This window comes from Strix uralensis, chromosome 1 (genome assembly GCF_047716275.1).
Source record: "Strix uralensis isolate ZFMK-TIS-50842 chromosome 1, bStrUra1, whole genome shotgun sequence".
Classification (NCBI taxonomy): Eukaryota; Metazoa; Chordata; class Aves; order Strigiformes; family Strigidae; genus Strix; species Strix uralensis.
Window position 1 is genome coordinate 13,688,776 of NC_133972.1, and position 27,851 is coordinate 13,716,626.

Consider the following 27,851-nt stretch of genomic DNA (forward strand, 5'->3'; position numbering starts at 1 on the left):
TGATCTGCTGCCCTCCCTTCCATGACATCCATGAATCTTCTAAATCCTTTTGGCTTATCAAAATGTGGCCTTGATTCCTGCCTAATAATCGGTGGCATTGAACAGAATACCTTGCAATGCTAATAAAGAATTGATTTTTAGTATTTCAAATGTACTTTTAAAACTCCCTCATGAAATTGGAACATAAAAATACGCTTTCTCAAATATGGCAGTTTTCTTTGTTTTATGACATTTAAAATTCATTCTCGGTAGAGAACAGAAATAGCAATTACACAGCTTCTATAGAAGGCTGGCTGTTGCTTCCAACAACTTTTTACTTTTTCCAACTTTTATTCAAGGCTTACCCCAACCATTAACAAGCCAAGTGGAGATTAAAACTGCCCTTTTTCCCTTAATCTCTATATGGTGGGCTGTGGTTTTTAAAAAAATTATTTGTGCATATAATAGTACTCTATTTCCATCTTCCAAGAAAGAAAGCATCCATTAATCTGTAATATATATGCTTTTCTTCATGTCGATGTATTCTCCTAAATGAAGGACCTCTGTAAAAATTTTTGATGTTCACCTGAGTAGATTCTTGATATTAAATGCTATTCTATATAAATTTGACAAAAATGCTACAGATTCTTTACTAAGCACTTCTTGAAGGATATCAGTCTTTTACAGGGAAAAAAACGCTGCCTGATGCTACTCTCGGTTACCTGATTTTTGAAAGAAAAGTCCAGGTAGCTGTACTGGCCATCAGTAACTAAAAGAACATAGGTCACCAAGTGCTTCATTTCCTTCTGCCACTGCTATAAACAGAACAGGTCAGAAGCACTTTCCATGCGCTCTAAGGGACTTTCCATCTGCAGTGGAAAGCAACATATATGATTACAGGGTAGAGATTTTAAAGACCAAGAGACGAAAGAAGCAGGCATCCATAATGGAGAGGCAAGAGTTTCTGGTTAGCAAGAAAAGCAGAGGAGGTACTGGAATATAGCAGTATATAAATCTTACTGATCCAAACCGCAGCAAGCAAGTGGCAGGATTCAAACAGGCAGGAGCCTCTCAAATCCAGCAGTGATATAAAACCCAGGAAAGAGTATTAGATCATTGAAAGGCTCCTGTGATAGTTTGGACTTTCCACTCTGGTTGCAGCGTCCCAGTATCAATTGCAAAGCTGTTAAACCCTGCCATAAATCTGTCAGATTACCCTGCACTAGGTGAACCGGGTCACTAAATCATTAGAGGGGTCACTTTTTTTTTTTAATAATTAGAGAATAGTGTGCTAATCTAAATTAAATGATTAAATTAGAAAGTCAAACCAGACAAGGCGATTGTGATTAAACACTGAATTGGAGCAATCAATTGTACTATATTAGCTAAAAGATTGGAAAGAGGAGTGTTAGCAAAATGGAAGTTAATTAGACAGCTGGGAATTTTCCTGTTGTGTTGCCAGAGAAAAACTGTTTAGAGGTATAAATATGTAAAGATCATGATCCAAGCACAGCATTAGCAGTGCAATTTATTATGTTAAGGTGCATGCAGGACCTAAGCTTCCTCCTTCTTCCATAGCATAGAGCAAATGCCATAAAGGCCGCATGGTGCCTGTGTCACAGGGCAAAAGCTGCCTAAGCCTGAGCTAAACTTGCAGTGTCAGTTGGCCCATGGGGGCTTGAGAGGGAGACAAAGGCAGAAGGTTTAGCACAGCACAGAGGGACTTAGTGAATTGTGTATGACCTGCTTGAAAGGTCTTCCTGTTTTTAAAGGTGAGAAGAGTTGGACCAAGGTTAGCACATCAGTCCAGTACTGCGGGCTTGCCTGTTGTCCCTGACACTGGGATTACTCTCTCGTAGTCAGCAGATGCATACCAATATAAAATGGGTGCAAGTGAAATCATAATTGAATGATGGAGCAAAACATTCATGATGCACTTTCACAGCAGTTTTGGGTTTTCAATTACAGTATGTTTAATTAGAGTCGTTAAGATTTTTCATTAACCTGTGTATTGACACGTATCAAATGCATTGACTGGTATCTTGTTACATATAAACATTTTATGCTTTATGTGCTCCAAAGGCGACTTGCCAGTCACATTTAGCTTCTCAGTTTTCATTTATATCCAGTTGGAAGACCTGGCGTTTGGCCGTACCACTGCAAATGGGTTGGCACCATTTGCTTGGACGCAGAGCTAAGCATTTAAAATATTGGAGTAGGGGCAATTTCTTCCTGAAGTGGTTGCCAAGTACTACAATTTGTGCAGTGAGAGAGGAACAGCTATTAGCCCGGTGGAATGGCAATTGGAATTCCTAACACACCTTGTGCTGATACAGGGTGTCCTCACACTGATTTTGTAGCAGTGCTCCTCCGCTGGCTTCACTGCAGCCATATTCTGGAGGAACACATACTGAGAGAGAGGTGGGTTCCCCTCAGCTTGCACAAGTCCCCAAAGAGTTACCCAGCAAGTAATGACCTACTGAAGACAGATTGCCAGACCTCACTGTAGGGTTTTTAATATCCTCATACCTAAGTGTTTTCCCACCTTTTAATGTATCTGCCCCCCTGACATTATTCCCTTCACTAGATACTGTGTCTAGGACAGTGGCATTCTTTAAGTGCCTCAGTTTAGTAGTGATAAATTGCCTTCTTACTACTCTTTTTATCAGATCTTGAGATTATGTTCTTTTTTCAGTGTATACAATTCAACTTCTATTTCTGCTTATGCAAGTTAGGCAACCCACTTTTGCGATGATACAGCCTTTTTCTGTCCTGTGATCTCCATAGATATACCTTCCTCATGTTATTTCCAATATTAAATTTCCCTTCAACAGTGCTGAGTGAACATGTTGCAGTGTTCTGGGTTTTTTTCTTTTTTCAAATTAACATTGCTGTGAAAACCTTGAAGTAAATGCAGTTCTGTTAGAACAAGAGACTGTATGATACTACAGAGATTTTATTTTTATTGAACCAGAGGACTCCACTGCAATACCTTTATTAACTTGCATTTACTTCTGAATTCTGGCACCTATACTGCAGCATCAAAGAGGTTTGATAGCTGTGGATAATGGCGTCCCTCCCTTTGGAAGCACAGAATTTCCTGCCTTTTTAAAGTTGGCTGAAGTGTAAAGCTGTAATTTTCATGCAGGCTTTCTGCCCTTCGGTCAGTCAGCATCATGGGCCATGCTGAAGGTCACAGAAGTAAAGATGAGAAACCTTTTTGCTGACTGATGTGCTACCAATGGTCAGTTTTGATCATTCTTTCCCTTTCCTCTGATGTTGTAGGCCTCTGAAGTCTCTCGGAACAGAGGAGTTACTCTGTTGGCCAGACCAGGCAATAGTCTCGTAACAGCTATTCGAAACCAGCACCATCACGAGACATTACCTCTGGGTAAGCCAAGTTTCTCTTTTCTTTTCAAAGCAGTGCTCACAAAGATGCTTCTTAGAACTTCTCATCAACCACATGCACTGCTTCATGTTGCCCTGGGCCTCACTAGCAGTGCAGTCAGTGTGCCCCTGCACAGTCAGAGTGACGTGACCAGCCTCCCTCAATGGTAAATAAGGCTTCTGTATTATTTGTTTTTCCTCTTCCAGCTTACAATGACAAGATTGTTGCATTTCTACGCCAACCCAACATTTTTGAGATGCTGCAGGAGCGTCAGCCCAGCTTGGCCAGAAACCATGCACTCAGGTACCCCTTTTCTCCAGACTGCTGAAACCAAGTTCCGGGAAGGACTTCTTGTAGTGGGGAAAACCAAATTCTAGTAACGGTAGTAAAAGAATGAACTTGGGCCCCATATGGAACTGTCACCATTAAAGAGTAAGTGTGGACCACCAGAATCTGTGTAGTTACTATAGTTATCTTTCACAGACACCCAAGAAGTAAGAAGAACCAAAAAAACTATGGGCCAATAGTGACATATCTTATTTCCATTTTAAGTACTACTGAATAGTAGAAACTCTGTCCTTACCTACAATTATCACTTTGCTTTTCAGAAGATAGAGTTAAAATTCTGTTTGGATGGAAATCAGCAGCAAAAGCCCAGTAACTTCAGCAGAACCTGGATTTTACCTCATGGTTGGATTTACACCCATGGTACATAGTCACCCTAGATTTTATAAGAAATAGGAACATTATGGAGTAGATTGTACTCCTGTCTTTAATCTTTCTCACTTACGACTTAATGGTAGTCCTTTCCAAAGTAATTAAATCGTATCTTTCTTTTTCTTATGCCCATTCCTTTCCTATTAGGTTTAAAAAAAAAGAAAAAACAGAACCAAAAGCCAGTACAATTAAAACTCATTCTAATTCCAAACATTAAATTAATTGTTTTGGCCAAGAACCTAAGCTGCCATTTGTCAGCCTCAGCAATGCCAGTGTGCACCATCTTAGTTTGTACTGTGCAGTAAAAAGTGCAGCTTTGTGGGACTGGTGAAGGAGGAGAGGAAGAGCAAAGGAAGGACCTTCAAGCTCCTGCAGTGCAGTTTCTGCTGATAGCCTTACTGACTCATCCTTTACCTGTGAGGCCCAGGCAAAGAGTTCTTTGGGTATAAGGGTTAGACTTCCTTTCTGGAGGAATTAATACATTCAAATAAAATGAGGGAGACAGAATGAAAAATGCTCCTAGTATTCAAGATGTACATTTCTGTAACTGAGAATTTTTTGTCTTCACCATCAAATTATTCCAGACTTTTTTTTTTTCTCAGCTGTAATTTGAATTCTCGTTTCTCAGACAACAGATGATGCTTTTATCTCCTTTTGAGCAGAGAACAAAATTGACTAGTGATAAGGACTAGACAGTTTAGCCAGTGTATAATGAGATCTGTAACAGGATATTGAGCCCTTCGCCTCCAGGTCATTGCTTTGACTATGCCTTAGGTCAGGAGTGATCCCAAGCTACCATCTAATCTCATACAGCAGGTATTAAGCAAACTCTTAGGAGGCAAATGTCCATGTCTTACAGGGCTTGATTCTGCAATACACTACAGCCCCGCCCAGCAAGCTACTAAAGCACATCCTTGACTTGCTACTAGAATAAATGTTCTTGAATTAATCTGACAGATTGGGGTGTAGATCTGTATCTTCCATCGTCCTAATCTGCTGATAGGATCCTATGTTTCCCACTCCTTATTAGCATTTATTTAAACAACAAAATGTATGATTTTCCACATGTACTGTATAACCTCTGGGTGATCAATTAATACCAAGTGTATGGTAGAGTGTTATTTGCCGGATAGAACCGACAGAGGTAAAGGAAGTGGTATTATGTGAAATTCTGTTAACAAAAGGTGGTGTATTAGTTGTAGCCTTAAACAAAAAATCTGTCAGTGACCTTAGCTGTAGCGCTACACATGAGCTTCGAGGACTAAAAACCATTCTATTTTCTAAAATATAGTATAAAAATCTCTTGCTTTTGGATCAGGAAACTCGGTGATATAAATAAATTATTTTTTGCAAGTTTGTTAGTGAGATTAGAAAATGAATCAGGCAGTTAAGATGTTTACCATTTTTGTAAGGAGAGAAATAGGAACTGGCAAAATATCAAGAAATAATAACTGCATAGTTCATGCGTTGATAATGGCATGTTTTCTTCTTTTTTTTCTTTCTTCTCAATAATGTCAATTATGTTTCAGGGAGAAGATCCATTACATTCGGACAGAGGGTACACATGGGCTTGAAAAGTTGTCCTGTGATGCAGATTTAGTAATTCTGCTGAGGTAATCAATTTGATCAAAAGCATCGTTTCATTACTTATGGTACCAGAGAAGCTGGCTGGCTCTTTCTCAGCATAATTGAAAACATTGTTAAATCTTCCAGGTCATTTGTAATTAGAATAGGATTCATTGTTACTGATAGTCACCCAAAGTAATTCAGCCAGAGTATATCTGTCAACTCTTACTTCCTGGAAGGCAGCCTCCATCCGTGCAATAAACTCCATCCCCAGCCAACTCTAATCAATATAGCTGTTACCACCAAGTAGCAGATAAAAAGGAATCAGGTAAAAATGTTTCCTGCTAATGGAAAAATTCTTGTTTCCTTTTTTTTTTTTAAAAAAAAAAAAAAAAGGAGAAAACTTGTCTTCTTCAGTACAAGTAAATAATGTAACTGCTCATGAAATTGCTGGTTTTACCACAGCTGTGCTGCCCACACATGCAGGGCCATGTCACACTAATGAAACCTCAGTGTACAGTGCAGCGAGCATTGTTTGGGTAATATAGATAAGGCTTCAATTTTTACTTCAATTTGGTCTTTAGGTTCTAGCTACTTTTGTTCAGCAGAGATAAGGATTTACTTTATTGCCTTGGTCTTACATGGAAAATGTTGCATTACCCAGGTGGTTTTGGTGTGCTATATAGCACTGCCTAATGCAAGAAGTTTACAGCTTATTCACAGAATCACAGAATCAACTAGGTTGGAAAGGACCTTGAAGATCATCTAGTCCAACCATTAACCTAGCACTGCCAGTTCCCATCTACACCATATCTCTCAGCGCCATGTCGACCCTACTCTTAAACACCTCCAGGGATGGGGAGGGACTCCATCACCTCCCTGGGCAATCCATTTCACTGCCTAATAACCCGTTCTGTAAAGAAATACTTCCTGACATCTAGTCTAAAATTCCCATCAACTTAACCCAAATGGTGGAAGAGCTGAGGTATATGAAAATGTATGACCCAAGAAAAACAACTTGGGAGACAGATGTGGCTATCTTTGCTTCTCACTGCTAATGTATTGAACTTGTCCTTGTTTACTGCATAGACTCAGATCCTTACTCTCTATCAGTAGATTGAGCCACTGTGTTAGCATGAAACATCTAATAAAATTAATTTTGGTTTTCGTTGTTACTGGTGACCATGCCTGATTTGGGAAACCTGTGGATTTGATGAATCCATGAGTTCAGAGATGTCCCCAAACTTATCACCACAGCAGACTTGCACCATACTGCATATTTACATTCCTTCATGTGATGAATGTGAACCAAATCTCTCCCTGTCACTTTTTCCATGCAGCCTTTTTGAAGAGGATATTATGTCCTACATACCACTGCAGGCTGCCTTCCATCCTGGTTACAGTTTCTCTCCTCGCTGCTCACCCTGTTCATCACCCCAAAATTCTCCAGGTAAAGGGATGGGGAAGATAATACAAAATCTTGCATTTGTGGTAATTCTCCTAATAAATACAAAGGGGCAGACTCAGAGCCAGCATCAGCTGTCAGCCTGCTAATTCCAGTGCCCACTCCAAATCTGACCCCAGCTGCTTTTTTGCTGGATCAGTTGCCATTGCTCTTATGTATCTGTTGAAATGTTAACAGTAGCTGAAACACAGAGATGAGAAATTGCCCATATGGAAGAAGGTATTTTCCTGCTTCTTATATAGTTAGAAAGGATTAGGATAAGAGAACGGTGCACTCCAAACATAACTCACTGGCATGGAAGCACATTCATGTTATGTGACAGGAGCAAAGAGCAGCTTCCAAATCAAAAGTGCATTGCACTACTTCCAGTACTCCTGTAAAGTTCAGTTTCCTCCACTCGGTGTTCCAAAGACTTCTCTTCTTCCCAGGACTCATCTATTTTAAGACCTGAGGGGATCATCTTGATCATCTAGTCTGACCTCCCGTGTTGAGCCCATTAACTTAGGTTTGACGGGAAACATATTTTCCAGAAAGACATGCTGTCTGAGAAGGTTATTTCCAGCTGTGGCATGTCTCTGTAGTTATTGTTTATGCTATAGAAATTTGAGGAGCTAATGTCTCCCTTTTGCCAAAATACACAACCCCCACCGCAGTCTCACTGCATGGCTGTGTCCAGTGGCCATTTTGAGAGAATCAACAGAAATGTGATCTGAAGAAATCCATTTTTGGCTGAGCTTTTTAAACATTCATTCAAATTATCTGGTTTCAAACAAAATTAATGGACAAGAGGCATTCAAATTTCGGAGATGGCTGTGGAAAATTGGAAGGTTTTTTGATGTGAAGAAGTTAAATGCTGAAGCCTTGTCTATAGGAGGACAGTGATATGTCAGAATGTCCTATTTTCATTAATAAGTTTTAACACCATTATTAATACAGTTTCCCTCCTCTACATCAGGACAGGTCATAAGCAAGTCTCCTGCAAGGCAAAAATCTAAGTATTTGGCGAGAACATGACTTAGGAGAATGTTAAAAGGACTGCACACTGGTCTTTACCTGTTCTTGTGATTTCAGGAAACATATTGTGTGCTTGCTTATTTCTGCCACTGGTTACATAGCCCATGAGAACACCCATTCTCGTATGTCCTGGGGGAAGAAAAGTCTAACAGAAGAAGTGTTGCAAGGGATTCTCTTTGCACTGTATGTAAATAGGCCTTTCTGTTTTACCAGCAGAGACAATTAGTAAAGTCCTTCCCTCCTGGCAGCCACAATACTTTGTGCTCCCACTAAACATAATTACCTTTTTTTTTTTCCTTCCTGTGAAGGATTTTCTGCCAGATTTCTCATAGAAGGGCTTGTTTTTATTGTCTTCTGTAATGAGATAGGGAAATGGGATTTCATGGATCCATTCTTGGGCCTTTTATGATATGGCACTTGTTTTTATACAAAAGGGCTAATCAGCTACTTTGAGAATGCAGACTTCAAAACAAAGCAGGTCCCAAATTGCTAAAAATCTGCTGTATGTGTGAATCATGATAGGAAAATGTAGCATTTCTTGCTGACAGAAATCCTTGATGCCACAAAAGGGTTTTGTGTTGATAGCTGGAAGTGTTTAATATACAGTCTGATTAACACAGGGAAACCCGATTCCCAGCTTGGCTAGGGTGGTAGGCTCCAGTGAGAAGCATTGCTTTGAGCTCCAGAGGTTTAATCCTGCCAAGTAAGGAGATCTATACAATGCAGAGGAGAGAGATCTCTTCAAAGTGCAAAAGGGAAAGGAAACCTAAATACCAATGACTGTGAGTGGGAGTTATACATGTCAGTCTTTCTCATGCCTTTCTGATCCTTGAATTTCCATTCAGATCAATCATAGTTAAAGGCTGAGACAACACAAAAGCACAAACAAGGTAAGTTTAACAATTGTTTTAGTGAAGAAGATACAGCTCCTGGAAGTCATTTCAATCACTGCATTATAGGAACTTATAACTCCATTAATGCCAGGCAGAACAAGAATAATACTGAGTGCACTGTGTACCTATAGAAAGTTCCTAATGCATTTGTTAGCCAGTTCTATCTGGAAGCATCAGCTGCATGATATGGAAGAATTTAAAGCCCCTTACACTTTAGGATGCTGTTCATTTTCCCGCCAGGACTGCAGCGAGCAAGTGCAAGAGCACCTTCTCCATACAGGAGGGACTTTGAAGCCAAGCTGCGCAATTTCTATCGAAAACTTGAAGCCAAAGGGTATGGGCAAGGTCCAGGTAAAATTAAGTGAGTATTACGACAAGTCACTCAAATAGTCTAACATGGTGTAGCTTTGTCTTTTATCATCATGCGTGAATGAAGACACTGATAGGGAGTGGGAAACACATCAGAGATTGCATTTTGTGCATGAATCATCAAGGCAAGATAAGATTTTAGTATATCATGCAAAAGAGTGACCTTCAAGAGGCTTTTGTGTAGAAGTTTTATTTTTTATAGATTCATGTTCTCTTACACTCCCATTCCCTACCTGTTTAACAGGGATGTTGGTATTCCCACCTGTAATTTGCTAGCAGGAAAACCATCCATTCAGGCAAATGTCCACCAGAGATTATTAACAGCTATGTCATTGTAATGATGGACTTGACTCCAAATCCTTTGGATCTACATATCACTATAACTCAGGACCAGAGTATAACCCTCCAGAAGTTAGCCTGTACATTCAGGTTTAACTTTCAGTAGTTAGTAGCCCTCCTAGATTTGAATTAGAGAGATTTCTGCCTCTTTTCATGTATTTTGGGGATCCCTGTCACTTGGTTGTAGAGTTTGTTTTCCAGACATCTTGTTGGCTTTTGAGTCTGTACCTAGTTGTGCTTGATCTAGTTATCCAACTTGGCCAAAGGACTATATGTTTCTAAGGTATTTCCTGGGCATCTGGTTGAATTTATGCATCAGGTTGGCTTCCTACCAAATCACATCTGTTGTGGAAAAAAAAGTATGAAGCCAAGCAATTTATTCCAGGCAAATGTCATCATCAAAATATTCTTACAGAGCTGGGGAGTCCTAGCCATTGGTTATCCCTTTTGGTGTCCTGCTAAGTGGGTTCAAGGCAATCATGAAATACATTTTAGAAGGTCTGTCTTAAAATGTCCATGAATGTATGAACAAGAAGGATTTCTTGCACAGATGGTGTTTAAATGTACTATTCATTAAGTTGTTTTAGAGATTGGCAGGGGAGTGAGAGGCGTGTTGTATAAACAGAGGCTGATACTCCCTTTGCTTACCCTGCTACAGAAGCAGTAATTCCATGGACATTCACTGAATTAAATCCAGGAGGAGTTTGGGGCCAATCCGAGAAAGCTGTGACCTCATATACATAGGAAACTCACAGCCCCCTCTACCGTACAGATTTGTACATAGAGGGTGTTAGAGAGTCTTAGCAGTAGAGCAACACTTTGAACCTAATCACACCGTTGTGAAGAAATTCACCTCTGAGGCATGTAGAAAAGCCTAATGAAACAACTCACTGAGAACCCATAATGGTCAAGTAGCGTATGCACCAGTGGATGCAACTTTTATTAAGTTCTCTGAGAACGAATGTCTTTGCCAGTTCTTGTTTACCTTCAGCCTCACAGGCTCACGCAAGACTCAATCATTAGCTCTCTATTTCTGCCTCCCTTTGCAGGTTAATTATACGACGTGACCACTTGCTGGAAGGCACCTTCAACCAGGTAATGGCATATTCACGCAAGGAGCTCCAGCGGAACAAACTCTACGTCACGTTTGTTGGCGAGGAAGGGTAGGGAACCACTACATGCTATCAGTTTTGAAGTAGCTGTTATGTTGCAAAACACTTACAGAGTTGACTAAGGCTAAGCCTCTATTGTTATGTAATGTTTCTTTGGTTTTGTTTTGCCTCTGAGTAAGTGATTCATCTTCATCAGCTCAAACATTTGTTAAAAATAACAGTAGGAGTAATGCTTCATTTTCCTGTAGCACCTTCCATCTAGATGTCTCAAAGTGACAATTTAAGTGGTTAAATCTAATGTCATCTTGTTGCCATAGGTATTTTGACTGGCTGGAAGGCAAAACTGAACTACAGGCCCATGTTTACACACTGAATCAGTCTTAGGGCTGTAATTAGAGACCAGACCTTTATCCCTTTTGTTGCTCTAACTCCTCAAAATGGATCTGGTTTTGCTTCAAACATTTTTGCTTTGCATGCCATCTAATGATCATTTGTTATCCATATGTGGACTTCTTGTTTCTGGCTGAAGTGAGAAACATGAATGCTCTTCAGTCCCTACAGTTTAATTCACCCAACTGGAAGCTGAAAGCAGTAGAAGTCTCTTGAGAAGGCCTTTTCTTAGAAGACTTTCTGCCAGCCTTACAAATCCATGAGCCATTCTTGTATGATTAAAGCCAGGCCCTGATCTTGTGTTTCCAAACCTAAACAGAACCTTTCAAAGCCACCCTGGCTCACCTCAAAAGCTACAATGTAATTGAGGCTTAATCCACATGCTTTTATAATGGAAAGACCATTGTGCATATTTCTAGTGTTCCATATAACAAAGACTTGAAATTGTATTTCAATAGCTTTGCATATAAAGTTTCTTTTAGAAAAAAAAAAAAACAAAAAAAAAACAACACATGGATAGGATTTCAGTTCCAAAGGTACCTGAACAGTAAGGCTCTGGGGCAGTTCTCAGCATGTGCAGTAACTGCTGACACTATCAGCTCTGAGGTGGCATGTTGGCCTGGTTGAGCCCAGAGGGCAACTGAGCACCACACAGCTGCTCGCTCACTACTTCTCCCTCAGGGATGGGAAGGAGAAAATAAAACAAAAGGCTCAGGGATCGCGACAAGGACAGAGAGGGATGACTCACTCATATGGTCACTGGCAGAAGACAGACTCGTTAGGGAAAGAAAAAGAACAACAATTGAGTTTAAACACCACCACCACTTCATTTAACAATCAAACAGAGTAGGACAATGAAAAATACAACCACATCTTAAAAACACCTTCCCCCCACCCCTCCCTTCTTCCCAGGCTCAGCTTTGCTCCTGATTTCTCTGCCTCCTCCCTGTCAAGAGCACAGGGGGGCAGGGGATGGGGGTTACAGACAGTTCACCTGTTGTCTCTGCTGCTCCTTCCTCCTCAGGGGGAGGACTCCTCACACTCTTCTTCTGCTCCAGTGTGGGGTCCCTCTCACGGCAGACAGTCCTCCGTGAACTTTATCTGACATGACTCCCTCCCATGGGTTGCAGCTCTTCATGAACTGCTCCAGCGTGGGTCCTTCCCGTGGGTTGCAGTCCTCCCAGCAACAAATAGCTCCAGCGTGGGCTTCCCTCAGAGTCTAAGGCTTCTTCAGTCACAGCCACCTGCTCCAGCATGGGGTCCTCCACGGGCTGCAGGTGGGCATCTCCACTGTGGACAGCTACCACCATGGGCTGCAGGGCACAGCTGCCTCACCATGGGCTTCACCAGGGGCTGCCGGGGAATCTCTGCTCCGGTGCACCTCACCTGCCTCCTCCATTCTTCCACTGACCTCGGCGTTTGCATAGGTGTCTCCCTCACAACTCCAACTCCTCCTCCCAGCTTCCCCTTCTTAAATACGTTATCGGAGCAGTGCAGCCACCGTTGCTAGTTGGCTTGGCCTTGGCCAGAGGCGAGTCTGACTTGGAGCCGGGGGAGCTTCTAGAAGCTTCTCACTCTGTAGCCCCCTCCCCCACTACCAAAACCACACACACAAACCCAACACAAGTGAAGAGCTTCTGCTGAGCCGAGTTTGTCTGGGGACATGTTCAATCCAGTCAAAACCAGAAGTCACCAAAGACAGTCACTCAGTGACCTCACTATCAGGGGTTTTCTTAACTCTTACTTTTTATACTCCATGGATTCAGTATTATTTAACAGAGGTTGTCTTTCACAGCGGGTTTTGCCCCTGGCCTGCAAGTAAAGCATAAACATGCAGCATACCTCAGTTTGTATTTTTGGAATAGCGTCCCAGTATGCTAACACTTGCCAAAGTCACGTTGTTTTCCCCACATCTTTAATAACTTCTACTGTGTGTGGCACGGTATCCTCAGGAGAAATTACAAGCCAGTTTGATTTGCAAATTCATTCATTCTTCACTGATTCATTTACATCTGAAGATACATTCCCCCAGGGTTTCTGCTGTTTAATGCTAATATAGGTTCTGCTGGAGGGACTTCAAGATACCGATTCCCTACTGAAAAGAAGAGTTGATGCTGTATGGCCACAGGATGGTGTATGGGCACAGCTTCCCACGTGTTTCAAAGCTAAAATGACATTGAAAATGAACTATGAAGGCTTTATGATGAGTTAATGTGTTGCCCAGAAAGGCAATACCTAGTCTCTCCTTGGGGGTTTTTGAACATAGACAGGTGTTGTTTGTAGTTCTTTACTCCAGCCACCATCAGGTTTAGCCCAGTATTTTAACATCCATTGAACCAGATCTGTTACGTGGTTAGCACTAGTGGTTCATCTGGACCTATTACCATCCCCTTTTGCTGTTGTGGCTTTGGTCTCACCACATGATCCTAGAGCTGAAGCTGCTCAAAGAGAAAAGTACTGAATCTCCAGAAGTAAAACAGAGGAGGATGGGCCAGCCTGCCCTTTATCATCTTTCTAGTTGCACAAACCAATCGTTCAGCCCCTTGTGGTTATGCTTGCATAACTTCAAACAAAATACACAGCATTCTGATCCAGTTGCAGAGTTTTTCACTTACTTCACATTTGTTAAGTAGAAGGAATAGTGCCCACCTCAGAAAATCTTTTGGCACACGTGATATATGACTACAAATCATTTCTTCATGTTGCTACATGTAGATTTATTTTAGATTGAAAAACCTACCTACCATTATTAGGGGATGATCTGTTTTTAATAAATCCATCACAGTTGGATTTAATGCATTCATGAAACACTTTTGGGTTGGTTTTTTTTTCAAATTGAGATAATTGGAAACAGCTTGATTTAAAAGTTGAGTTTAAAAAAAAAAAAAAAGGAAAAAAGGTGACTCTCTACAGAGCAAAACCATGCAACAACAAAGCACATCTGAAGGTGTACCACATGTATTTGAAAGTATTGGAAAAGTAGAGGAGCTTGGATGGAACAACTGAGGAATCACCATTCTATCTTGAGAGATTCGGTTCTGTTGGGACTTGGTCTTGTTCAGCATTGACCTTTGGGTTATACCTATAGCTAAGAAAGCATCCTTGGGGCTAGGTTGTATCGTTGGTTACATCTCAGTGTAGGAGTAAGAGCAATTTCTATTTTAGTCTGGGCTGTCTGGTCTGTGAACCCAGGTGTTCATAGGCAGTTCAAACCCGCTCACTAAAAAGCTAGCCATTTGCTAGCCAGCCAGCTAAGGCAAGGCTGAGCTTTGTACCTCCAATTTACTTTTGGAACAAAGGAAAAGAAACTACTGAAGGGATGTGTCCAAGTTATGATTCCTCCCAAATCAACCTAGATGCTAGTGAAGTTTCAGCACTGTGACTTGTTCAGGGCTCAGAATCAAGTTTTGAGAGGAGAGATACACCATGTTAGAAACATTCGACTGCACAGGGGTAGGTGTTAGACAGCAGCCAGTGTAGGCAAGTCACTCAAATGGGAATGAGCCTCGTTTTATCTTTTTTTTACCTTTTCCTTTCCAGGCTGGACTACAGTGGCCCCTCCCGAGAATTCTTCTTCCTTCTGTCTCAGGAGCTCTTCAATCCTTATTACGGGCTGTTTGAATATTCAGCCAACGACACTTACACTGTACAGATCAGCCCCATGTCTGCCTTTGTTGAAAATCACCTGGAATGGTAAGAACATTTTATGTAGAATTGAACAATCCTTTTAGAGCAATACAGAAATGGAAATGCAAAACACAAAAGCAGCCAGTTTAGGCTAGACTACATACAAATATCATTGCTTCTGCTGGGAAGAAGTGGGAAGTGGGTTGGGAGAAGGAAGAGAGGGAGTATGTGTAAATACAACAGTAGGCTCTGAAAAAGGAGTTGTGATGAGGTACTAGTATTAAAATGTCCTACTCGCATTACTTGGGACTTGGTGTTTTTGTACTTCTGCGTGAATGTGAAAAGGACAGGGAGAGGTCCTCTGCTTAATCCAGGCCTCCTCTCCTTGGTCTCTTTCTAAGAATAGCAAGTGTAGTCTTTGTCTATATCAAGCAGCATTGTGCTTGGAAGCTACACAGGGTTCTCTAAGAGCCACATTGCTGCTCTGTACCTACTACAGGCCTTAAAAAAAGCCAGTGAAAGCGATTTCCCTTTTCTTCCCTGACAGAATGTCCCTGCTTGTGTGTGGCAAGGCCAGTAGGGTGAGCAGGTACTTCACCTTACCAAGTATGTGTGCAAACAGACAAATTGCTGATCTTGTTTCTGTATCAAAAATTCTGAATGCATATTGTGATCTCCTTGTTTTTCTATCTGCCTCCAGATCTGTCTGTCTTTGAGAGTTGTTTTTCCTTTGATAGTTTCAGATGTGGTTCAGTGAAGCATGGGCTGCAAGTCCTGGCCGTCATTTGATCCCTTGTGGGATTTTATTGTGTCAAAGAAATACTGCCACATGGGTTTGTTCCTGTGATGTTTTTCTTTGTCTAACCAATCTCACTGGCTCCTCTCGGAGATCCTTTTTTAAAATGGAAGGCAGTTCATGTCCCTTTTAAATTGCAAATAGTAAATGCCCCTCTATTCTTGTAAACAGATCCTCCTTTGCTTTGCCTTCCAGTGGGCAGGAGATCAAGAACAGCTAAACAGTTGTACCATCACCTCTATTAAGGTTGCAGTGGAAAAAAAAAAAAAAAAGGATGTTGCTGTGACTAGCATGGTCTCTGAATTGGTTTTTTTGTATTATCACTTCCAGCAGTGGAGCATTATGCTAACAATGATGTTTCATTACAGTGTTTTTCTACTGACATTAGCTGGAAGAGAGTGGCTTAGTTCTCAGAGCTTGTCCATCTCCCACTGCAATCCTGTTCATTAGACGTTATGCAGTGGCTTCCCAGTTTTCAAGAAGAAATACAGTCTGTCCTTTGTTCTGCTTAACAGGCAGCATGGATAAGCTTTTGATTTAGGATGCTGTATTTGTGAAGATGCATTTTGATTTCAGGACACAGGACCACTTAGGCAGGTGCAAACCCAAGATCATTCTGCCCACACTGTGAGCAAACTGAATGCAGGCCTCCTTCTCCAGAAATGGTGTTGCCATGTTACCTCAGCAGTATTTGAAATAGGCCCTGACTCTTACCCGTTATAAATACTGTTGTTGTGAAGAGTTCAGCTGCAGTCTTCTTAAGTGATAAATTCTGCTGCAAAAAGTATATACTTTGATCGGCTCATTTTGTTCTTCTGTTCACTGAGAGATTTCAGCATGGAAGAGGCAGATCTTTAAAGGTATCCCGGGTATATAGAACAGTAGAAGGACACTTAATATGATTTTCTATAGCAGTTAGCATTTAACTCAGAAATTGGTAGCAGTTAGACACTAAGGATAATATTTCTCCAACTACACGTATCTATACAGGCTTCTTGTATACAGAATGTTATTTGGGCTTTGGGCATTTTTGGTGTTCTTTTTTTAGGAAAGAGAAATTAAGTCCCTTGGCCCGCAGAAGGAAATTAAAGCTATGAACGAAGAGGTTTGTACATAAAGTGGTGTAAATAGGGCAAGATTGCAGAACCCAAGGGAAAGAAAAGCAATCCAGTAAGTGCTTGGAAAGACTTTTTCAACCAGTTATGGAAATAACTGGCTGAGACCAGCAGTTTATAATTAGCCTGATAGATTTCATGATTGGCCTGTCGATATCTGGGCATTCTAAATGTTTTCATGCTGTCTTTGTTGACTGATTTCAGCTATTCATATGTAACCATAGAGTACTGTATTCAGAAGTCTGTGCAGCCAGCTAAGATAGGATTTGGACCAAGCTTTCTAAAACTCAAAAGAGCATATTTCTCCCATAAAGGCTTTATAGGCTAACTTCTCTGAGGGCACTGTACTAACTTGCTTGTCATTATTTATTCATGAGGAGAATGGGGTTTTCTGAAGTTCTCAGTCTTTCTCCAACTTTGTTCTCATCAAAGTCAGTGCTAAAACTTCTGTTTCTCAGATTTACTTGTTGATATGATTCCAACAGAGCCTCCTCCCTTTAACATGCAAGAAATAAAAATTATTTTCCTGTTCCCAAATCTGTTATGAGACATCAGTTAACATAGATGGATGAATCAGTTTTGAGAGGCCCAGGGTCACAGATAATTAATATTCATAGTCTTTTCAAAGCTTGAAGTTTCATGTCAGTCGTGAAAACCACACAACCACAATTGGTTTAGATTTGCAGATTTCTTGAACTGTATGCCTTTTGGTGCTGTGGGGCTTGTGGAATCTACCCTTGACATATTTTTCCGTATAGTAATTCTGCAAGACCTATCCAGACAGGGCTAGCAAAAAAATTCCCTCAAAATTATTTTACATTTTCTCCTCCTTAAGTGAACAGTGGTGAGTTTGAGATAAATACAACAAAATACAAAGATGTGAAGTTGTGTTCATATTGGCAGAATTGAGAAATAGACTGCTCTTTTTCCCCTGGCCTAGAAGTTACAGTTCTGCCCCTGTTAATGGCTTATTTCATGCCTTGCTCTTTGTACAAACAGCATTCAGAGTCCAAAATGAGCACATCAAAGCGCAGAGTAGTTGTATGTATGCCAAGTTAAGAAAGAGACATAATGACTGGAAAATATTTCTCATTTATGGAGAAACTGAGATTTAACACCTTTCCTGCAAGCTTCCATTGAATAGGACTTTTTCCTTCAGTTAACATATGTGCATGCTGAACACACAAAATATAAGATATCACACATTTTCAAAGTTAAAAAAATTATTTTAAATCCCCCTGTATCTGAACGGACACAGTTATATCTCTCCAGACCCAAGAATTTGATGATACACATTTTTATCTGCATGCTACAGGATGTACCTGAAGCTCATAGCCAGAAGAGCTGCTTCTAATCCATGCCAGTAATGAGCCATTCTATCTGATCTAGGTGACATGTCTAGCTCTTTGCCTGGATATTTGAAAACATCTTCTAAAATACTGTTACATGCCCTTCTCCAAATAAGTGGGCAAAATGTGGTGGCAGCTACTATATATTATTTCAGTGAAATACTATTCTTGGTTTTGCTTTTGGTCAGGTGTTTTGGGCACCTGAAATAGGGTGAGTCACTGAAGAATCCTCCTGAAGTTTTTCTCAGTATGTTGGGAGAAAGAGTAGTGGGGAATATTAAATCTTTCTGCCACAACCTCACGCAAAGTTAGAGGTGTAATATTCAGTACAGCTCCATAATGCTGAGTTCTCACATAATAATAAATGGCTCCCAATAGCTTGCCACATTAGCTTCTCACTTCCCTCCTTGCTAACAGTCCTTTGAAAGATTTTTAGACCTGACTTTCAGTTCCCTGCAGCATTGAAGCACTGGGGTCCGGGATGCCCAATATTAGAGGCTGTACAAAGATGCTCTCAATGAGGTGAACAAGGTTTCTGTCTCTGATTTGAATGACCAAGGTTTCATTGAATATTGTAGTTCTCCTTTTCACCAAAAATAAGTAAATAATAAAAGGTTGGATGGGTAAATCAACCCTGAGAGAAAAAAAAATCCTGATGTATAATAGATGGAGGAAATGTATTTCTAAATTCTGGGAACAAAATATCTAGTTCCAGAGTATGTCGTCTCAAATCTTCATGTGGGTCACTGGTTATTCTCCCTGTCTTCTTCATGGTGCATTTTCAAGAGGTCTAGAAAGTTGCTGGCATCTTTTCACTGCATCTCATTCACTCTGTATTGTAACAAAATGATTTGTCTAATCATGCTGTGATACACTGTGGTTTTCCTCGGGTCTTTGTTTTGTCTATCATTTTCCACAGTATTTCCCTACTCAGCTCTAGCTAAACAAAATGGTAAACTGAAAGTTTGTTTCTGTGATGACTTCTGTATCACTTCCACCAAACCTGAAGAGTATTGTCTCTGTACTGTTCCATGTGGCTACCAGTTTCAGCTGTTACGATTTGGCTGTCATCGTAATATCACATAAGAAGTTCTACTTCTTAGAATAAAGCAATTCTCAGTGTTTTCTCGTGAACTTTCCCTCCCTACTGTGAGTACTTCATCTGACAGTGACAACAAAAGTACCGCTGTCTCTTCAGTTCACAAAACATTGTGTTTGCAATCTGATGTCAGGTGGAAATCCAGTCTCTTTTTCACATCTTTTGAGTGGGCCAGAGTTTTCCTCCACAACAGTCCTGCCCCCAGGAGTAATCCAGTAAGATAATGTAACGCACCTACCTTCGTACTCATTTGGTCATCTGCGCCAGACTTTTTGTCCCCGGATCACTTGCCTGGCCTTTTATCTGACTCGCTCCACCAATCCATTTCACATCATCTACTTTTGAATTTTTAGTTCATTGCATGTTTGTAAATGCAGAACCACAGCCAGAAATGTGAAAAGCCCAGTCTCTGCATGGAAGACCAGATGGCCTAGACAGATAAAATCATTCACAGACATTCATTTGGAGATCTGAGGGATGCTAACTTGAAACATCTTTTTCTGTGTTTTCATAGCAAATTAATGACCACATGTTTTTTTTAACAATTAGACATTTGCGGACCTTGCTGTGACATTTATGCAGCCAGAGAGCAGTACCCCAGTGTCACAGTTATCTTAGAGGTATTACAGCTTGCTAATCATACTTAGCAATCTGTATCCATCTCAGGAAAGTCCTGTTGTGTTTTGTTTGTTTGTTTTTCTTTAAATGAAATTTAATACATTTATTTAACAGAACCTTATTAGAAAATTGAAGGCTCGTGAGCAAAACGTTTTTGTGCAGAACCCTGCTGAAGACCACAGAGATGATATAGACAGGCCCAGCGGCCCAGGTCCCCAGAAGCTGTACATTTGATTCCTGGCTGCGATGTCCTAACGAGCTCCGTTAACTTAATGCTCATTTAGAACTGCTTTGGGGCAGGAGTTTCTTCATTCAGTTCCCATAGTTAACCTTTCTTTCTGCCCTCCAATACCCCTCATATTCGAGTCCGTGCTGCTGAACGGAGTCAGACAGAAAACTTGCATGTATTTCTACATCATATTCTGCAGGCAGATGCAAGCCTGTTGCACCCACTCTCCATACAGACACGAACTTGCTTTCCCTGTGCTCCAAGCCAACTGACGTGGTTACTGCAACACTGAGCTGAGAAAATATATGCTGCCTCCCATCAGGGCTGATTACTTCAGGCTTGGCACTGCCTTGATTGCTTTTACGTGCTCTGGCAAGCTTGGCACATGGGTAGAGCAAGCTCCCTTTGCCTGCGCAGTGCTGTGTGGGTATACCCCCGGCCAAACTCTGACCTTCCCTTTTATTTATTTCGTGTAAACGAGAAACCACATAGCCATCACTATCCATCTCAAGCATGCCAAAGAATGCAGGGTGTTGTTTTTCCCATTTTTTGTTTTAATAAACCCAAGAAGAACCAAGAATGTTGCAACCTCAGCTGTCCTTTCTCCTTAGAGAGCTTGGTTGGTTTTCTTAACCCCATTTCCTTAGGAGTTGTGCCTTGTGCAATTGCTCTGCCTATCCATCAGACAGTTTTCTAATCAGTTTGAGACCTATTTGACAGGAAGATAAACATCTCAAAGATACTAATTTCCTAAAAGCTTTGCGAAACTTGTGGCTGGATAAAGGATAGACCTGCAGAAGAGTGCCTCAGTGATGGCGGGCTGGTGAGCTCAACAGTTACCTGTTCTGTTTGGCCCCTCAACCGGCCGGTTAGCACGAGCAAGCTGGCAGGTCCATCACAGGTGCAGGCTGCAGATCAGCTATATCGTCTTGTTCAGTAGCTTGAGGAGGTGAGGGAGAGCTGTGAAAGCTCAGGGAAGGCAGAAGGGAGAAACTGGAGATACTCCAAAGTGTGGGAAGTGCTAGCAGAGATGTGTAGGAGGAACTGGAGCTATAGCAGTGTAGTAATGTAGGGCCATCAGAGACAGATCTATAGGAAACAAAGCTCCATTAAGCCTGCTACACGGAGAATGACTTATTTCATTTAAAGTGTTTTTAAAGAAAGTGACAAATTGCCTCATGACCTAATGGGTTGTATTCAGATGCTGACCAGCTCATAGGATGGATTTAGGCACATTCCGTGGCTCTTTATAGAAACAGTGGAGAAATGTAGTCACAGCATCTAAGCAGGAGGTCTGCAAACAGCCATTACTCCTCTCCACTGACTGAAAGTAGCTCTGGGGAATATGCAGCCTGAATTACTCATTTATCTCGCTAATTTTTCAACTGTTGTGGCAGGCAACCTACATATGGCTCAATACCTGTTTTATTAAGGGAGTCAGAAACACCAAGTTTGGTTTTGGGCTCAGATGGGCCAGTTGTGGGGGTCTACATTTGGGGGAGGAATGAATTTGGAAGACCAATTTTGCAGCCATCTTGAAGGGTCCTGTTTATGCTACATGCTGAAAAATTGTCCTCTTAAAAATCAGACCAGATATAGCACCCCAGAGTGTGGCATCCAGCAACATCCAGTTGTTTTTTAAATTAGATGATTGCCTCTGCCTCAGTTTCCATCTGAAGAGATTTCCTAGTATGTAATCAACTTGAAATCCATCTGATGTACACTAATGCTCTGAACTGCTTTGAAATCCTCACATGAAAGGCACCATAGAAAACCAAAGCACTTAATGTTACATTACACTATAAATTTTAATTACTAGCAATATCTTATTTTAAATAAATTATGTTTCCATAAGAAATTTTCAAGCACTATTGTAAATCTTCTGGACAAGAATGATACCAAAATAAATATGCAGCTGAAGGAATTTTATAAGACCTTTTCATTATGTGACAAGGGTATGTTACTGAAATGCCTTCTGTGATCTCCCTCAATGCCTTCTGTACTTAGGTAAACTTTGATTTTCCTATTAAGTTTGATGTATGACTATATCACATAGAGCCTGCCTCAACAGCTGGTTAATTATTTATTAAGGGTCAGGAGGAATTGGAAGATTAAAGGCAAACCAAACTGAAGGAGAAAAAAAACATTCTCCCCAACTGAGCTTCTACAGCAACCATTTTTTAAAAAAAGTTTCTGCTTTACATTTACCTTATTCTTGACTTTCTGTCTCTTACTGGAGAATTTTTTTCAAGTTCTTTTGAGGATCTGAATGGCAATGTCACACGGGTTGAAAGAAGAGATATCTCTCACAGTCTCTCTCCTTTTCCCTTCTCTGAATCTCATAGTGTCGAGCACTGCTTCCATAATTAGTTTGGTTTGAGGGAAAGGCGGGTGTTCTGTTTTGTTGTGTTTTCACAAAAGTCATCTTTATGGTTTTCTCCCTTGCTTAAGGCCATTTAGTCTTTTGTAACATTGTGGATTAAATTTGCCCAGAGATGGGAGTCTTCGCATGAAAATCTCTATAGTGACTCCACCTTGCATGTGGTAGAGGAGAAAAGGGTAAAATCCACACTGTCTCTGAGCATGTGGGCCTGCAGGGAAGCATCAGGGTGGGCAGTGATTGTGTGTTTATTTGTAGTGGCGAAAAACTCCCAGGGAGTGATGAATGTCCTCATATCGTGTGTTCCAGACACACTGGAATGGCAAGGCTGAGCTGTCACTATGAAGTATTGCTCAGTCATCTTTGCCCCTCCTTATTTCTCAGTACATTTTATTCAGACTTTGGTAAGGTAAAGAAAAGTCAACTAGAGCAGGTGCAGAAATTCCCAAGCTAACATTTTTTATTAGTAAACACAATTCATACATCAAAAGAAAGACTGCTTGCAGAGCAGAATTGTTTTCAGTAAGTCACTCAAATTCACTTGGGGTATTTTTAAGTAGAAAGTAGAAAAGTAGAAAAAGACCTCTTTGTGTAGGTCTCTCCCTGGGATATTTTGAAAGTAGAAATTTTCATTTGTCCATTGAAAATTATTCTTCATTTCAGTATGTTACCTTAGTGTTACATTAAAATGCAGGAAAAAAAGGAAGATTAAAGATTTAAATTTATCTGATCTGAATGTATTTAAAGGGAGAAAGGCAATGTCAAGTTTGTCAGTTTGTCCCAACTTGGGACAGGAATATTTTTCAAAATTTCAATAAAATTATGGAGGATGAGAAAAATCCTGACCTGTGCACCCTCTATGGTAAAATATGTATTTAATAACAGAAATACAGAACTGCAAATTCAGTATCTTATGTCTGATTGAAGGAAGCTTTTTACATTGTGACTTTTGACTTGCATTCTGGAAAAGACAGACTAGAAACTGGAATTACTTAATTGTATTGAAAAGATTTGTAAAGGCAAAGTCAAGACTTTTCTCAGACTTCAGAACAGCAACACAAACGTCCAGGTCTGCAGCATTCTACATGTTCCCAGGAGAGGACCAGAGCTGTCAGCTTACAGTGGCATTAATAAAAGTTGGAGGTGTTCAATGGTTTGCAAAACAAGAGCTAAAATAGACTGTCAAGCCATTAATAGCATGTCTGAATTTTAGCATACAGATGTCAGAGCTTACTCACTTGAAGAACCTCGTCCCCAGAGGCAGGGATTGTTACTGAATTGCAGCACAGTGCAGACCCGTGTACGGCTTCTGGACCGGTGCGAACCCATGTAGGGCTTCTGGCCTCTGCACTGCAGCCAGCCAGTTTGCAGTTAGCTCAAGGATATCTGTGTCGTGCTTCATCACATGGTGTAAACATTCCTGGGTGCTTACCAGTGAGTTTATGATGAGCAGTCTCTCTCGTGCTTAAATACCCCAGACAGGCTGGAAAGGATGTGCCTCCTCTGACGGAGAGTAAGTCAGTTATTGTGGCCTCAGTGTTCGTAGTTAGCCATTGAAGGAAAATGTGTAGTCATTTGGCTTGTGCTTTTATGGCCCTCTTGTCTGGCAGATGACTAAATCTGTGGATTTTCCCCTGTAGCTTGACCAGTTTGTTTCAACAAATGGCAAAGCTCTGGAAAGCAAACATAAATCATGTGATGTATAAACCTTCACCACTTCATAGGTTTACAGTGCCTCTCCCCCCCCCCCACCCCAGTTTTTCCAAAAGGTTTAACTGAGAAATCAAACTCTCTTGATAAAAATGCTCTTTTGCTGGCTTAGAAAAGCAACCCACGTGCATCAGACTGAGTTGATCCGTAAGGAGCTGATCATAAACTAGAGCTGATTCACAGAATTATGTATCATTTTATAGAAGGTAAGATAGTAAAAAATGTCAAATAGGCTAAACAACTGAAATGGAGCTGGGACTCAGAGAACTATGATTCCATTGCTGTCTCTACCACTTGTTTTCTGGATAACATTAGATAAGTCATTTTACTTCGGTACTTAAGTTTTCTCATTTGTCAAATGAAATATTGGCACTGATCTCTTCTATTAGCTGCTTTGAGATCTGCCAGTCAAAAATACAGTCTAGGATCTGGGAATCACAAAATTTAGAGGTTTGTAGTCTTCTAGCCAATAGTTCTTACCTCAGTCTGCATCTCCTCTGTAGTTACTGGGCAGAATTAGAGGAGATTTTGCCAACAGTCTTACAGGCCAGTGTGTTTTATCCATTGTACCAGCAATCGAAGCTAAACCCTACAAGCAGGCTGGTTTCTGATGAAGGTTAGTCATGTTTGTGCTGCCGTATTTTGCCAGGGGTTCTCCCAGAGGAGGACGATTGTATGTTATGGTCCATGAGGTTGACAGTTGTAAGCAGAGACAGCCACGCCAGTACTTGGCCACACTCCTCCTCTCCTACATTCATGGGACTTCTTTGTTATTGGCAAAATGACACTTAGCACAGATTTCTTGTTATAGGGAGACCATCTACTGTATAAATCTCCTTACTAGCTTAAAGACAGAACTGGAAATCAATTCTCCACTTCCTATGCCTGGAGTCTCTGGTGCTCAGACAACCCATGATGCCGAGGCTGTTGTGCCTGCGATGACTCCTGGAAGTCCTGGAGCCGGATTTGCTCAGTTCTGTACCTGTGGTAATAACTATTCTGACACGGTTCAGCTGATGTGCAAGGAGCCAGTGCAGCCACCTCGGCGTGGGGCTTATTAACTTGGATGCGGTGCTGTGCAAATGCAGCTGTAATTGTTCCTCTGTGTGAGGGTTTACCTGGAGCCACTGTGTGCTTACACTAAGGAGTCCTCCTGAAAGTAGATGTTTGATAGATTGTGTTGAAGAGAAACCTGAGGGGATGCTGTGAATTTCCCTTATCTACATTATCTTTGCTCCTCATTTTTCTGAATAAAGCAGAACGGCCTGCAGCTTTCCCGATAAAATCATGCTTTTTTCTCTGTGACATAATCAGGCTTTTAACCTTTCCTGACAGTTCTTTTGTGGTGGGTATAGCCAGGATATAGGGAAGATGGAAAGACATTTTGAGTGAACGTGCAACATAGCTAGGTTAGAGACAAGGAAAAGACTTGAAGGATTTGATTAGGTTAAATAAAGAAGCAATAAGGTTTGCATTATCTCATTGTTTTTCAGTTACTGGTAAATTAAGCTCCAGGAATGGTTTGAGGTTTAGTTGCTAATTCAGGGTACATAAGCTCTAGAGATTTAGAAGGACATGGATAGTTCACATTTCCATCATGTGTAAGCAATAGCTCTTTTTCATGTGGTTACTCTTTAGTACTGAGAAACAGAAATGTTGTGTTCCATTTGCAGATAGATCCAGAAAATAAAAGTAGGGCGAGCACTTAATGGAGTGTCAGTATTGCAATGGCCTTTTGCAACAGCAAATTTATGCACAATTTAACAATAAACTGAAAGGTTGACTCACATAAACACATTCTTCATGTGAAACACAGGTGCCCAGCAAAAGTAAAAATATCTACAGGAAGGCTGGCAAGAGGAGGCTCACTCCTGTAGATCTTCACCTGAAGAGAATTGCCAGTTCAGGATTTGAAGCCTAATGGAAGTTTATTTGTAGCTGGTTGCTTTTCTCTCTTAAAATCAGTCTTCATCTCTTTTTTTCCTTGGGTGATGCACATATATTTCACACCTCTCCAAACACCCTTTTTGTATTTTATGACAATCTGCAAGCAGGCCGGCTGGACTGTTCCACTTTCCATACACTTTACAAGTGGGGCTACTTAAGAAAGGCTAGTGCTTTCTTAAATGAGTGTTACAAATTTCCTTTAAAATATAATTAAGTCTTGTAAGTTTTATAGGAATAGTAAGCAGACAGTATTATCAAAGAGGGACTCATGGAATACGCTCCTTCATCTTTTGATGCCTGAACAAAATGCCTTGGCTCCGAGTAGAATGTATCCTCTATTAAGTCCCAATAACATTTACAGGGGCTGCAGGGATAAATCCCTGGAGACTATAACTATTTAACATCCATCAGTTTCCAGGCTGGAAATCTGCACAAACAGTTGCTCCATGTCAGCACTCCTAAATGTTTCCTTTCAGTTTTAATTTGGAAAATGGTCTGAAAATGAAGCTTACCTGACAGAATTTTCTATGGTTTCATAGTGAGGAAGTATGGAGATCCCCCTTAAAAACTCAGTAAATGCCTGAAAACCTAGTATGAATTTTGACCATATATGAGATAAGATGCATTTCAGTATTTAGAACATAACTCAAAGGAGGTTAAAAAGAAAACTTGGTCGGGTGGGTCATTACCATTCCTTCAGAAGAAGTGTGTGGGGATCCAGAGTAAGTTCTCAGGTGGGATGCCAGTGTGGTTACATATCAGCAGAGGTAGAGTAAGTCCTCAGCACAACACTGGACGATGCCATGTATAGGTGACCCAACATTGTATCTTTGTCTCTCTGAGAATTCTTCATACTAGAGATGGATATAAGAAAAGAAAATGAGCCAACAATAATCTTATTACTCCTTATGTTGGAATTCTCCTCCAGGACTAATTTAGGAATTACTTTACCTTTTTTCTTTAATGTGGTGAGACTTTGTGGACTTTGTCTCCTGGCCTGTGTAAGAGCCATTCCTTTCATATTAATGACACATGAGCTCATCAGATTCCTGAACTGAAGAGGCATCGTGCTGGAATGCCACAGCGTCAACCCCTGAGCCTGCAGATACGCAGAGCAAATTTGCCACACCACCAAATGACACGGTGGCAAAGAGGCGGTCTGCAAAGTTTGCAGATGCAAGTTGGATAAAGAGAACAGCGCTAGCTATCCCAGCCTGCATGGCTAAACTTTCTGACAATAGATCGCTTCATGTCATCACATTAGTCTGTTCAAATGTTCTGTCATTTATGTGAGTAGGGGTTAAATATGCACACCAAACTAAAGAAAGGCATTTGTTAATGACGGCTGATAGAGGCGTGGATTTGATCCGCTGCCAAGGTTTTGTAAAGATGATCTGATCTACTGCTAGGTTATTGCTCGGTAGATGTAGCTTATTACAGGACACGTTGGTCATATCCGGCACTGAACCAACATGAGGATACGTGCTACTAGCATATCCACACACCTCTGGTGCATATGCCTGACACGCTGCCAGTTTTGCTTAAAATTCATGGTGTACGAGGCCAGGCAGAGTTGCTGGAACCATCTGGTCAGCTTTTTTGCAAAATACACATTCTTTGAACTTCACTGCACACAAAAAAAATTCTTCATTTAAAAAGTGCTAGTGCGGGTGATTCCAACCAAAATTCAGACATCACGAATCACTACATTTTCCTCAGCGTGTTGTTGTCTGTCCCCCCGCCCCAGAT

General features: G+C 40.9%; 1 protein-coding gene and 1 long non-coding RNA gene across 6 annotated transcripts in view; one reads left to right on the forward strand and one right to left on the reverse strand.

The window, feature by feature from the left end:
* HECW1 (HECT, C2 and WW domain containing E3 ubiquitin protein ligase 1) overlaps positions 1-27,851 on the forward strand; it is a 270,071-nt gene that overhangs the window by 215,933 nt on the left and 26,287 nt on the right. For all 5 annotated transcript variants that reach the window (XM_074890150.1, XM_074890071.1, XM_074890307.1 and 2 more), the window contains 7 exons: positions 3,265-3,370; positions 3,574-3,670; positions 5,614-5,697; positions 6,991-7,100; positions 9,263-9,383; positions 10,780-10,893; positions 14,773-14,925. In XM_074890150.1, the coding sequence (XP_074746251.1) occupies positions 3,265-3,370; positions 3,574-3,670; positions 5,614-5,697; positions 6,991-7,100; positions 9,263-9,383; positions 10,780-10,893; positions 14,773-14,925 (785 nt within the window). The remainder of the gene's footprint in view (positions 1-3,264; positions 3,371-3,573; positions 3,671-5,613; positions 5,698-6,990; positions 7,101-9,262; positions 9,384-10,779; positions 10,894-14,772; positions 14,926-27,851) is intronic.
* LOC141952760 (uncharacterized) lies at positions 14,820-26,947 on the reverse strand. Its single transcript, XR_012631748.1, has 3 exons — positions 26,792-26,947; positions 23,878-24,118; positions 14,820-14,917 (listed from the first exon to the last, which is right to left on the reverse strand). It is a non-coding gene; the product is annotated as an uncharacterized LOC141952760 (long non-coding RNA).